This window comes from Trachypithecus francoisi, unplaced genomic scaffold, assembly GCF_009764315.1.
Source record: "Trachypithecus francoisi isolate TF-2019V2 unplaced genomic scaffold, Tfra_2.0 Lachesis_group11, whole genome shotgun sequence".
In the NCBI taxonomy this organism is placed as follows: domain Eukaryota; kingdom Metazoa; phylum Chordata; class Mammalia; order Primates; family Cercopithecidae; genus Trachypithecus; species Trachypithecus francoisi.
Genome location: NW_022681456.1, coordinates 82,823,382 through 82,836,783, shown reverse-complemented (window position 1 = coordinate 82,836,783; position 13,402 = coordinate 82,823,382). Strand labels below are relative to the sequence as shown.

At 42.4% G+C, this 13,402-nt stretch overlaps 1 protein-coding gene across 3 annotated transcripts in view; it reads left to right on the top strand.

The window, feature by feature from the left end:
* The window catches only part of SLC4A8 (solute carrier family 4 member 8), a 91,556-nt gene that overhangs the window by 57,370 nt on the left and 20,784 nt on the right, over positions 1-13,402 (top strand). For all 3 annotated transcript variants that reach the window (XR_004439900.1, XM_033222027.1, XM_033222026.1), the window contains 5 exons: positions 3,623-3,736; positions 6,523-6,684; positions 7,517-7,768; positions 11,487-11,555; positions 12,675-12,848. Coding sequence is in view for 2 of the 3 variants with exons in the window: in XM_033222027.1 (XP_033077918.1) it covers positions 3,623-3,736; positions 6,523-6,684; positions 7,517-7,768; positions 11,487-11,555; positions 12,675-12,848 (771 nt within the window). In the remaining variant the exon portion in view is untranslated. The remainder of the gene's footprint in view (positions 1-3,622; positions 3,737-6,522; positions 6,685-7,516; positions 7,769-11,486; positions 11,556-12,674; positions 12,849-13,402) is intronic.

Sequence of the window (13,402 nt, the reverse complement as noted above, 5' to 3'; positions counted from 1 at the left end):
TCTTCTGTGGGGAGACAGCAGGGAGCAGGGGCAGGACTAGGGGATGGGAGTAGATACAATTGTGATTCTATCCTTTCCTTAAAGTAAAAAATCCTAAGTTATAAAACAAGGTTCTGGGCCAAGCAGAGTGGCTCACACCTGTAATCCCAGCACTTTGGGAAGTTGAGGCGGGCAGATGGCTTGAGCCCAGGAATTTGAGAGCAGCCTGGGCAACATGGCACAACCCTATCTCTGCAAAGTACAAAAAAAAAAAAAAAAAAAAAATTAGCCAGGCGTGGTGGTGTGTGCATATAGTCCCAGCTACTCAGGAAGGCTGAGGTGAAAGGATCACTTGAGGCCAGGGAGGTCAAAGCTGCAGTGAGCTGTGATGACACAGTGAGTTATTGCACCCCAGCCTGGGCAACAGAGTGACACCTGTCTCCAAAAAAAAAAAAAAAAAAAAAAAAAAGTTCTGCACTCTTAAATTGGTAATATAAGATGACCTGCACGGTGTCACAGAGATTTCCCACTCAGTAAATCACTCTGAAAGAGTTTGCTTAAGATTCTGTAGACTTGCGGTATTTAATGTGGGTAGTCAATAGCTACATGTAGCAAATGGCCACTTGAACTTAGGCTTGTCAAATTGAGACTGTACTGTACACATACAATTATACCAGATCTTGAAGGATTGGTACCAAAAAAGAATATAAAATGTTTCATCAATATTTTATATTGATTAGACACTGAAATGACAGTATTTTAGATATATCTATTAAATAAAATAATTTGATAAATATTATAGTTATTTTCACTTATTTTTATATTTTTTATTTGACTACTAAACAATTTAAAATTAGACGTATGGCTAACGTACTTTTTTTTTGAGATGGAGTCTCACTCTGTCACCCAGGCTGGAGTAAAGTGGCACAATCTCGGCTCACTCCAACCTCCACCTCCTTGGGTTCAAGTGATTCTCCTGCCTCAGCCTCCGTATAGCTGGGATTACAAGTGTGCACCACCACGCCTGGCTAATTTTTGTATTTTTAGTAGTGATGGGGTTTCACCGTGTTGGCCAAGCTGGTCTTGAACTCCTGACCTCAAGTGATCCACCCACCTCAGCCTCCCAAAGTGCTGGGATTATAGGCGTGAGCCACCTGCCTGGCCTGGCTAATGTAATTCTACTGGACATGCTACTCTACACTTACATGGTATGGGGTAGGCAGTGAAATACCATAGGTAGAAGGTAATTCAGTGAAGCATTCAAATAGACAGAAACAACACAAATATTTTTGCTGGAGGTGGGAGCACTGTGTGGCACAGAACACCCTCCAGAAAGCAGAAAATTCTTCTGCCTGAAAACCAATGTATATGTAAGACCCCAATTAAAAACAAAAACAAATAAGGCCCAAACTGTCTTCCCTCAGCTTTACCTGGGAGCTGCTACCTTTGCACTTATTTTTCTAGCATCTTCTAGGTGCCAAGGATATTAGCCACATGAGGGAGAGGAGCATATGTGTTTCATTTTAGGCATCATTCTTTTGTGGTTCCCCCTACCCCAGGTATTGTTGAGTCTGTCCAAAGCTGGGTGAAATACCACGCAAGTCTTGCTGCTCTCAGTGTGCTGCTTCTCTCGGCCTTGGTGGAGGCTGAGCCTGTTGCCGGTACCCACCAGCCCAGTAGGTTTTGATGCTGCTTCCTGAAAGAGATTGTATTTGTTTCGTTTTTCACTAGTCACAGTTGTTGTTTAAACTACATCGAATTTGGGGGAAGAATACTTGCCTCTGATGGAAAGAAAGATAGGTGATTTATTGCTTCAAGTGTTTTAAATTAAAAGCTATTCTCACACACACACAAAAAAAAAAAAAGAAAGAAAGAAAGAAAAACAAAAGAAAGGGAACTCAAATCAGGAGGAAATGGTGGTTTTTCCTGTAAGTGAGGTTTCAGCCAGGCACATTTTCAATACAGGGTACATAAATGGGAGGAGGACTCAGTTAATTAAATATTTCGTGTACAACCATATATGACTAGAATACATTCTTAGACTTCAGTGAGCCTACATGGCAGTCATGAGAGGTACGTATTAAATAAGTTCTGGGTCTTTGTTTCCTGTTAGGACAAATAGTTAACAGTGGCTATTCTATACTGACTACTTGCTCAGGCCTGGGTTAAGTGCTAGGGGGATGCAACAGAAATTTAGAAGATAGTATCTGTCATCAGATAGAAAGGAAAAACACATGAAACAATCAGGTGCCATATGCGACAGTAGTGAACAGTTGGATGCCCAACTGGGATGTGTGTGCCGTAGAAGTTCAGAAGAGAAAAGGGCCACTGGGCCCCAGGATGGTCAAGTGGGCTTCATGTTGGGGATGGGGAGGCAGTGGATACTCAGAGAATTTATATTACATTCAGAGAAGAACTAACAAAACCATGGAGGAGGAACTGGAAACCTTGGGCTTCAAAGTAAAGTGAAGTCAGGCTAAGGTACCAGTGGTATTACGTGTGGCTAAGATATATTTTGCTCTCACTCTTTTGGAAGCTTAATTAAGGCAGACACGGGTCATTTGCCAGGCACTGTATTTTATTGAAGCCACACTATAAAATGAGGCAGTCCTTTTAAGATGGATCCTAAATTGGATGGGAATCTCCAACAAAACAGAGATATGTGCCATGGCAGAAAATAAAGCAGTAAAGAAGTACAGGTAGTTCTGGGGGGAGGGAGGTGGCCGATTTTAAGTAGGATCATCAGAGAAGAGCTCAAGGAGGTGATATTTGAGTTGAACCTAAAAGACGTGAGGGAGCTACCCAAGAGGTTACCTGGAGGAAAGGCATTTTAGGTAGAGGCATGAGCAAGTACAAAGACCCCGAGGTGGGAGTGAGCCTGGCATGTTTAAGGAAACAGCAAGGTGGTCTTTGTGTCTGGAGCAGAGTGGACAAGCAGGAGAGCAATAGGAGCTGAGGTGGGAGATGTGATGATGCCAGTTGTGTGGCCCTCAGGCCAAGAAGGCTTTTTGGCCCGAAGCCATTTCAGGGTTTTGATAGAGGAGTGACATGACCCAACTTATGTTTCAAATGATTACTCCAGTGGCTGCATTTAAAAAACACTGGAGGGCAAAGGCAGAAGCAAGTCAGAGGCTGCTACCATTACCCAAACAGGAGCTGATGGTGACTTGGATCTGGGTGGGAGCAGTGGCGGTGGTAAGAAGTGATCAGACTTGGGATATGTTCTGAAGGGAGAGCCAATAGGACTTGCAAATAGACTGGATATTGGGTATGAGGGAGAAGTGGAGTTGATGCTGCTGCTGAGGTTTTTGGCTAGCACTGAAGACCTTGACTGGTCCCAGAAAATCCAAGTTCTCAGAACTACAGTCCCAACTTTGCCCTAAATGCCCCAAACATAACTCTTCAGAGGCTGGTCTGGGTTATGTTAGCATTTGTCAGGAGGGTTCATTTTCCCTCATCATATCCACACTTTATGGGCATTAATTGGGCAATTAACATATTCCTGTTGTTTAAATTTGCTTGCATTAATTCAACTGTAAGATGAAAACATTCTTCTGAGGATTTTTAAGGCTTTTACAATACTAACCTCTTTTCTACTGTATTTGACCTGCCAAAACATGTTTCCACTTCTTTCTCATGCCAGGTACGCTCCATGGTGAGTGACTTTGCTGTTTTCCTCACTATCTTCACAATGGTGATTATTGATTTTTTGATTGGAGTCCCATCACCAAAGCTTCAAGTTCCCAGTGTATTCAAGGTAAACAGATCTCAGAGTGCTTGGTGCACTCATGTAATTTCATACATTCTGATGCCAAGTAAATTTCAAAGGCCTTTTCATGTTCTAATCATGAGTTTTACAGTCCTCCAAATCTGAACCTTGCTCCTCATACCTTGTCATTTAGAAAAGCAAACTTCAGACTTTGTTGAATTCAAGTCAGAAAAGCCAGAGAACAGAAAAACCAAGGTTGTTTAATGAATGAAAAGTATTATTATTATTAATACCACTTATTGTTCTTAATATATTAATATTTAAACAATGGAATGTGCACGTTTACATAAACATATTCAACACACTGTGGAAACATGGGTCTCTGGAACAAGCCTTGCTAACAGCACTTTCATTGAGCATCAGCTGTATAAGGGCACTGGGAAGGATGAAAAAGGTAAAGGACTTGGCCTGAACCTTCAAAGATGGTGCCCCTTCCTTGAAGGAGGAGAATGGAAGTAAGAGGAGCATCATCAGGAGTCTGGGGCTCCTGCCAGAGTAATCATGACATCTCTTTCGAAATCATCTCAATCTGATTTCCTTGTTTGTATAACTTTCTCTAATATACGGTATTTTTCAAGAACCTGTACAAAAAGTCAAACAAATGATCAATACATGGGGACTCCAAATCAATTTCAGTTTGGGAGCACTGACTAAGTAGACAAAGAAGATAGAAAAGCTGAGCTCAGTTCCATAGATCCCCATAGGGCAGAGAGGAGAGAAAATCTGTACGTACTCTGTAACTTGAGAAGAATTATGAAGTAGGAAAATGGGAGAAGTTGGTGAGGAGAAGGCCGACAGGAATAAAGGCAGTCCCTGACTTCTAAATGCTCCCTTCAGTTGCCCCTTTCCTTTCTCTTTTTTCTCTCTACCCGTGAAGTAGGCCTGTTGAAATACCTTCTTCCATTGTGTCTGAAAATTTTTAATTTTGTTGAATTTGCTGAAATGCCACCAGTTGGAAGTTTATGGACTAACCAATCCCTCTTGTAAGTATAATACCTTCTAGAATATGACATTCTCACCTTTGTGTGAATGAGCACAATCAGCTTTCTCTCTAATACCTAGCTGAGGTCAGTGCTTCAGGAGGAATGGATTTTGTGTAAAAATAGGTAATTTGGGAACATTAAGCAGTCCTTGGAAAGGTTCCCTAAGGGATAGGCCTAAGATAGTCAGAAGGCACTGAATTTCTGGGACATCTGTGAAGAAGGCCTCTGGGAGGTAGGACAGGGGAGAAAGGGAAATGGGAGAATGTCAAAGAATATGTTGCTCATGACAGACTCCATTTTCAGGAGGCAGAGAAGAAGATTTCTTCTTTTTGTCCCTCCCTGTTGTACCACATGACACTTAACTCCCAAAACCCAATCTGAGGGCTAGTACTATTACTAGGGTATAACGTCATTAAGGGTTTATTTAATAAGTTTTTGTGTTGGTCTGATAACTACCACTTAGAACATTGTTACTAAGGAAACATAGATTCTGTAAACTTTTAGAAGCTAACCCATTCATAATTTTGGACTTGGTGGTGTTATTAAAGAGTCTTTGAATCCTAGAGCCATACTAATAAGGAACCAAATCAAATATAACAGTCTACGCTTTGTTTCTTGAGTTTGGGTCAACTCTGGGCCAGTTGGTATCCCTGGCCTTTTATCCTCTAGCACCACTTGCCAAAAAAGGGCGAACTTGTCTTCCTCAGAGTACACTGCAGGGGTAGGGTCAGGATCTAGGTGAGTTTAGATATGTTGTGAACACCCCAATAAGATTTATAAACAGTTGTATTACAGGGGAATTGGAGAGGATCCTAGGTCAAACAAACCCCCAACTTTAGCCGTCTTAGGCTCCTTCTCAGGTCTCTGATGGCTGGACTCCTGTTTCACTACTGATGGGAGAAGACTGTTGGAGCAATCCAGTCCTATCAAAGCCCAAGAGATGCCATGCAGATGGCTCCACTTTGCCTTTGTTTATGCTGTAGACACACATTATATGGCTCTGGAGAGAAGTAGTAGGAGAATAGTCTAAGTTATTTATATTTGTCTTTGGAAGTCATTAAATTTTTTTTACAACAGATATAGTTGTTAATTATATTTTAATTGGGTTAACATTGAGATACAGTTGTTTTCTCTCTACACAGAGGTTTGGAAAGTAAGTGGAAGGAAGTGCAAGATTAATTAATATTTCACAAGAAATTGATAATTGAAGATTGACTGTTTCAAAGGGGATTTGGAACTATTACTGAGCAAAAGGGGCTTGCTGCCCAATGTGCTGGAAGCCAATACTATGATACCAGGTTTTTGAGAGAAGAAAAGTTTTTTATTTCAAGTTTACTAACAAGGAGACAGGAATTCAGCTCAAATCTGTCTCTCTGCACTGGCTTTACTGCAATAATTAGAAAAGGTTTAGGGGGTGGATTCTGGGATAGTAGGTTATTGGTAGAAGGAAAGGGGAGGTCTGGAAAGTCCTAAAGCATTCATAGTTATCTCTTCATGCTACCTTGGGTCCCATGTGCCAAGGGAGTTTCAGCACGTTGTTTCTTTTCTTATCTACCATCCTGCAAACCCAAGAATTTCTGTTAGTCGTTGGTGTCTTTAACTCTGGGGAATGGTTTCAGAACAAGGTCATAGATTTCCTAAGGAGTTGCTGTATTTCATGCCTTTTTTTTTTTTTTTAAGAACCCTCACTCAAGAATAAAAAGAAATATGGATATTGTGATCCAGTTTGATATGTTTTACCCTAATGACTATAACTTAAAATACCAAAATAATATATTTTTTCCCCCTTAGCCAACAAGGGATGATCGCGGATGGATCATTAATCCCATTGGCCCCAATCCCTGGTGGACTGTGATAGCTGCAATTATCCCAGCTCTTCTCTGCACTATCTTGATATTCATGGATCAGCAGATCACAGCCGTCATTATTAACAGGAAGGAACATAAGCTCAAGGTAAAAAGAGGTTCTGACCTAGAAGGCTGCTATGGCAATCTGTTACATTTTTTTTTTAATTGTAGGATAAGCACATTTATACCAGAAACTGTAGAATCTCATAGAAGAGGTTCATAAGGGGTTTCCATTCTTTGTTAACAAAGACTGCTTTGGAGATGAGACTAGAGTGGAGCATGGTAGTATGGTATGAAAGCAACGTGGACTCCATTACTGTCCTCTCACACCTGTGGGGAAGGTGATTGGGTAGAGTTCCTGGTGATCCCTATATAGCTATATGCTTTGGGTCAAGCAGCTGTACAGCTTGTCTTCCTGACGTTCAGGTGGGGGCCTGGGCCACTGTTTCCTAGAGGCAGGTATTCTCCCATTGGTGTCTGTTACTATAGTTTCTAGGCTGAAACTGGAACCCTAGGATCCTAGGGAAGTAACAGAGCAGGCAAGCAACATCCAAATCTGTCAAGGATCTGGGGGTATGTGGTAGGAAGCCAATAAGGACATTTATCTCTAACTCCTGTAGTTTCTACCATCTAGAATGGTCAAGATGTGGCATGGTGTCTGATTACTCTTCCAGAGAAGAATGGATCTTTGAATGTGTAAGACTCAGAGTAAGCTAGAGGCACTTGGAAAAAGAATCAATATTGGCATATATAAGACAGGCTAAGATTCCCCTTTTTCTTCTTTGTTTCCTCCTAACCAGGAGGGGCTACAAGACTCCTCTTGGATCCCTGAACCCCTTCCTTCTTATACATACACCCCTTCCTGCTTTGGGCCTGAGACCCCTAGCTCACTGTTCTATGCCCGACTACAGCTAGCCTACTCATGTGTTTCCCCACAGAAAGGCTGTGGCTACCACCTGGACCTACTGATGGTGGCCATCATGCTGGGTGTCTGCTCCATCATGGGCCTGCCCTGGTTTGTAGCTGCAACCGTCTTGTCCATCACACATGTGAACAGCCTCAAGCTAGAATCTGAATGCTCTGCTCCTGGAGAACAGCCCAAATTCCTGGGCATCCGAGAACAAAGAGTGACAGGCCTTATGATCTTTGTGCTGATGGGCTGCTCAGTCTTCATGACGGCTATCTTAAAGGTAATCATCCCTTCACTTATTGGCAAATATCAAGGGCCTGATTTGTGCCAGGAATCCTGCCAGGTGCTGGAAATACAGTGGTGCCAAACAGATATACGTACAAATCCCTGCCCTGAAAGAGTTTATTCTACAGGGGTAAGACAGATAATATGTAGTTAAGAAAATTAGTTAAGAAAACAAACATGATAACTACAGAATGTGAGTAGTGATATAAAGGAAATACACAGTGCTTTCTGGCACTATAGAGAATTCAGAGGGGTCTATTTTAGTTAGGGTGGTTGGAGAAGACTTCTCTGAGGAGATGCTATTTAAGATGAGGTGTAGGCCAGGCGCAGTGGCTCACACCTGTAATCCCAGCACTTTGGGAGGCTGAGGTGGGCGGATCATGAGGTCAGGAGATTGAGACTATCCTGGCTAACACGGTGAAACTCCGTCTCTACTGAAAATACAAAAACAAAATTAGGCGTGGTGGCGGGCACCTGTAGTCCCAGCTACTTGGGAGGCTGAGGCCGGAGAATGGCGTGAACCCAGGAGGCAGAGCTTGCAGTGAGCCGAGATTGTGCCACTGCACTGCAGCCTGGGAGACAGAGCGAGACTCTGTCTCAAAAAAAAAAAAAAAAAAGATGAGATGGAGCCAGTCATGCCATGGATGGTGGGAGATGGCATGGAAGGAGGGGAGAAAAGCAGTCTAGTCAGGCCCTGAGGTGGGAAAGAGTGATAAGTGTTCTACGAAATGTCAGGGCCATGTAGGGCATTGAGTCAAGACAAGAGCACAGTGCAATGAGAAGGAAAGAGGGGCAGGGGCAGATCACATTGTCGACAGTGCGCAAGGTAACCTTTGAAGGGTTTTAACAGGAGAGGGACATGATCCAGCTAGTTTAAAAAGATCACTCTGGCTGATGTCTAGGGAAGAATAGAAGCAGACAGACCAGTGAAGCTGTTGCAGGTAACAGATGCTGGTGTCTTTGATAAGGAAGCTGGTAGCAGGGACAGATAAAAAGGCATGGCTTCTGTATAGCATGGTGGCAGACCCAAAGGTCTCAATTGTTGACTGGATGTGGAATGGGGTGAGGAAAATAGAAAAATCGAAGAAGCCTATTAGGTTTCTGACTTGACCATCTGGTGGAGAGTGATGACATTTATTAAGATGGAAAAGATTGTATGATTTTTGTGAGGAGTAGGGCTCTGATCAGATTTGGAGTGAGATGTCTGGGAGTCATCTAAGTGAAGAGGCTAGAGGAGGCTTCTGGAATAAAATATAAATTTGAGAGTCACCAGCACATAGGTGGTATTGAAAGCCGAGGGAATAGATAAGAGAGCTCAGGGAAAAGAGAAGAAGTAAAAGAGAAGTGGGACATAGGAGAAGAGCAGAGTTAGAGGTTGGGTAGAGGAAGAGATAGCAACAGAGTCTCAGAAGGAGTTGCCAGAGAGGTGGGAGGAAAACTAGGGGGATGTGGTATCAGGGAAGCCAATGAGGAAAATGTTTCAAGAAAGAGGGATTGGGTAGACACATCTTGGAAGATGAAGGCTAAGCTAAGGCCATTGGATTTAGCAACATTGGAGGCCTCAGGTTATCTGACAAGAGCACAGTCAGTGGATTGCATTAGTTTCTGCTGCCTGTGGGTGATTTAGAAGTAGAAGCAAAAGCAGAAGCTGACCACGATAAAAATCATTTTGTTCTGAAATGAAATGATTACATGTATGTTAAATTACAGGCCTCCATGTCTGGCTCTTCCTCCACCCCCGTCTGGGGATGGGCAGACACACACACACACACACACACACACACACACATACAGACACCCCTCTTTAACAGAAATGAAGCCTTTTAAATCTTCCATAATCTCAAAATTTTTCCAAATCCTTAGGGATTTAGTGTACTTTAACATGGAACTTTTTTACTGACCAGTAACTTGAGGCAGGAGTTGAGGGTATCTTATCAGAGAAGGAATTCAGTGGAACTATAGGGCAGAAATCCAATTATAGGTGGCTAAAGAGTGAATAGGAGGGAAGGAAGTAAAGAGTGCAGGCAAATCTTTCAAGAGGTTTTTCTGTGAAGCAGGATGGAAAAATAGCAGTGGCTCGGATGAGAAGTGGGGCTGAAAGAGAGGGTTTTTTTTTTTTTTTTTCCCCAGTACGGATAGAGGATACTTGGAACATTAAAAAATGTTTTGTGGGTGGAAGGCCTGCATTTGGGAGATTGGGGTAAGAAGGAAACTTTACGGCTGTATTACCAGGCACCAATCATTCTGGAGCACTGCCTTGTCTCCCTTGCCTCCTCTTTCCTTCTTTTTGGCAAATCTTCAACCACCCCAGCCTGTACCACAAATGCCCTTCAAGGGTGAGAACTGAGAGGGATGGGAAGGATTTCTGAACCATCTTCCTGTCCCCCAACTTTCCACTCAACCTTACCACCCACCTCTCCTCACGCCCCTTTCCCACCACATATTCCCTGTCCCCATCCCAACTCCCGCTCCCACCTGGTTGAGGCACCATCTGGAAGAGCCTAAACGTTGCTGCTTCTCCAAGATAGAACCATGAAGCCATGGCAGTGGCCATCACCGGGCCTTCCTCTAGCTGCTTCAGGACAGTTCTCTTAGGACAACTATTCAGTAGTTCACAAACAGCATAGAATTGGCATGTCTAGTCACTCTACAGCTGGAACATAAAATCCAATGGGGGGATTTTCTAGTTCTTTGGTTTTTAAATTTTTACTTTAAGTTCTGGAATACACGTGCAGAACGTGCAGGTTTGTTACATAGGTATACATGTACCATGGTGGTTTGCTGTACCCGTCAACCCATCATCTAGGTTTTAAGCCCCACATGCATTAGGGATTTGCCCTAATGCTCTCCCTCCAATTGCCCCGAACCCCCTGACAGGCCCTGGTGTGTAATGTTCCCCTCCCTGTGACCATGTATTCTCATTGTTCAGCTCCCACTGATGAGTGAGAACATGCGGTGTTTGGTTTTCTGTTCCAGTGTTAGTTTGGAGGGATTTTCTAAATCTAAGAATTAGGTTTGGGAATATTCTTTAGCTCTAAAATAAAAACGAGTCCATTTTAGTTTTCAGCTCTGAGACTTTCCTTGCCTTGATTCTATAGGCCCAATTTCCCTACCTCATAGTCAATCTGAAGATTACCTAGGTTGATAGACAGGATGTGATCAGAAAGTCGTATTTAAATACTATGTGGATGTTCAAGTGCAATATAATAATGTCGGTGTTTCCCCCCAGACCGTTACCTCTCTGATAAGATACCTCCCCACTCTTGCCCTCAAGCCACTGGTCAGTAAAAATGGAAGCTTTTTTGGTTCACGTTAAAATGCATCAAATCCTTGAGGAAGTGATTGTGAGATTACAGAAGATTTAAAAGGCATTATTTCTATAAGAGAGGGGTGTGTGTGTGTGTGTGTGTGTGTATTTGTATGTGTTTGTGTATATGTGCCCATCCCCATGGAGGAGGAAGAGCCAGATGGGTGAGATGGGAGGCCTAACTTACTTGTAATCATTTCATTTCGGAACAAATGATTTTTATCATTGTCAGCTTCTGCTTTTGCTTCTACTCCTAAGTCACCCACAGGCAGCAGAAACTAATGCAGTGTTTCTGCAGCTATTTTGTGGCTTTGTTTCATTCTCGGAGATTTAAAAGTTTATATAGTTTTGAGTGTGCTATGACACCAAATTTAATTTCCGGCCTTTCTTGTCCTTTTGTCTTCAGTTTATTCCAATGCCAGTACTCTATGGAGTTTTCCTCTACATGGGAGTTTCTTCACTACAGGGAATTCAGGTATTGTATGGTTCAGCCAGGGAAGTTTCTTCTTACTGCATGTCCTGTCCAGGGAGAGACGGCTCCCCAAGAGAAGCACAACCAGTTCTTCAGAAAATTATTTCCTAGTCTTGCCACTTAGGCTATTTTAGACACTTATTTGGATACCAGGAGAAAAACAGCCATGTTGGCAGGAGAGTACAGAGACTTTCAGGGTGGTCTGGCTTGATGTCATGGCCCCAGTCATTCATTAATTATTCAACAGACAATTTTTTTTGGCACGTATTAAACATTAGGTGCTTTGCCAGGTGCTGGTAAACTTGGATCTGAAAGGTTGATCAGGAACCAAACTGGCTTTCACTCATGGACAGATCTAGTTCAGTGTCAGGCTAAAGTGTAAAAATGGGGTGTTTAACTTTGAGGGGGTTCACTGGCAGAAGAGAGATGGGGGAATAGTGCGAGTTGCTCCTGGTAAGGAGATGTCACTTCTTGTTATACTCTGCATTTTTCCATCCATCAACTCATTGCTCTAAGTCTTTCAAAAAGAAAAATCAGGAGCTTGTCATTGATAACTTGGGTATTCCAGATAATATAGTAACTTAGGCTTATGATTCTTTGTTTGAATGGAATGCCCAATGGCCATTCTTATATACTGAGTTCGAATATGAACTTGGGCAGATTATTTAATCTCTGGTTCTCTTTTTTCCTTTTTGTAAGGATGATCATTTTTTATATATCTAGGATGTTATGAGGTTTTATTTTATCTTTTCACTATAAATAATCAATGAATAGCTCCAAACTCCTAAAACAAGTAAGAGATTTGGTTTTGATAATAAGCAAAAAGATGTAATTTTGTTTCCAACACCCCCTGAGAAAGAGCTCTCTTAGGAGCCACAGAGTGGGATGGGAGAAAGAAGTTTGAACCTAGAATTAGAAAAGATGGATTCAAATTTTGACTTTGCCACTTACTAACCTTGGCCAAATTGCCTGGTCTTTTAAAGTCTCAGTTTCCATTTCTGTCCAGAGGAAATGGTGTTGCCTACCTTTCAGAGCAGGTGATGTAAGAGATATGAATGGGTCTAACAAAGTTTCTGACCCAGAGAGCCCTCCAGAATATAAATGCCAGTTCCTTCCTTTCAGTTCTTTGATCGTCTAAAGCTCTTTGGGATGCCTGCAAAGCACCAGCCAGATTTCATCTACCTGCGGCATGTGCCACTGCGCAAAGTGCACCTCTTCACCCTCATCCAGCTGACCTGTCTCGTCCTGCTCTGGGTCATCAAGGCATCTCCAGCTGCCATTGTTTTCCCAATGATGGTGAGGTGGTTTCAAAAAATAAATTCTTATTATCATTGTTATTTTTTAAATTGTGGTAAAACATTATAACTATAAAATTTACCATTTTTAAGTGTACAGTTGAGTGGCATTAAGTACATTCACATTACTGTGGAGCCATTACCACCCTCCAGCTCCAGAACTTTTTACATCCTGCAGAGCTGAAACTCTGCACCTATTAAACACTAAATCCCCATTCTCCCATACCCTCAGCCCCTGGCAACCACCATTCTACTTTCTGTCTCTATGTATTTGATTATTCTAGGTACATCATATAAGTGAATCACAATTTGTCCTTTTGCGACTGGCTAATTTATTTTCTTTCTTTTCTTTTTTTTTTTTTGAGATGGAGTTTCACTCTTGTTGCCCAGGCTGGAGTGCAATGGCATGATTTTGGCTCACTGCAACCTCCACCTCCCAGGTTCAAGCGATTCTCCTTCCTCAGCCTCCCTAATAGCTGGGATTACAGGTGCCCGCCACCACGCCCAGCTAATTTTTTGTATTTTTAGTAGAGATAGGGTTTCACTATGTTGGCC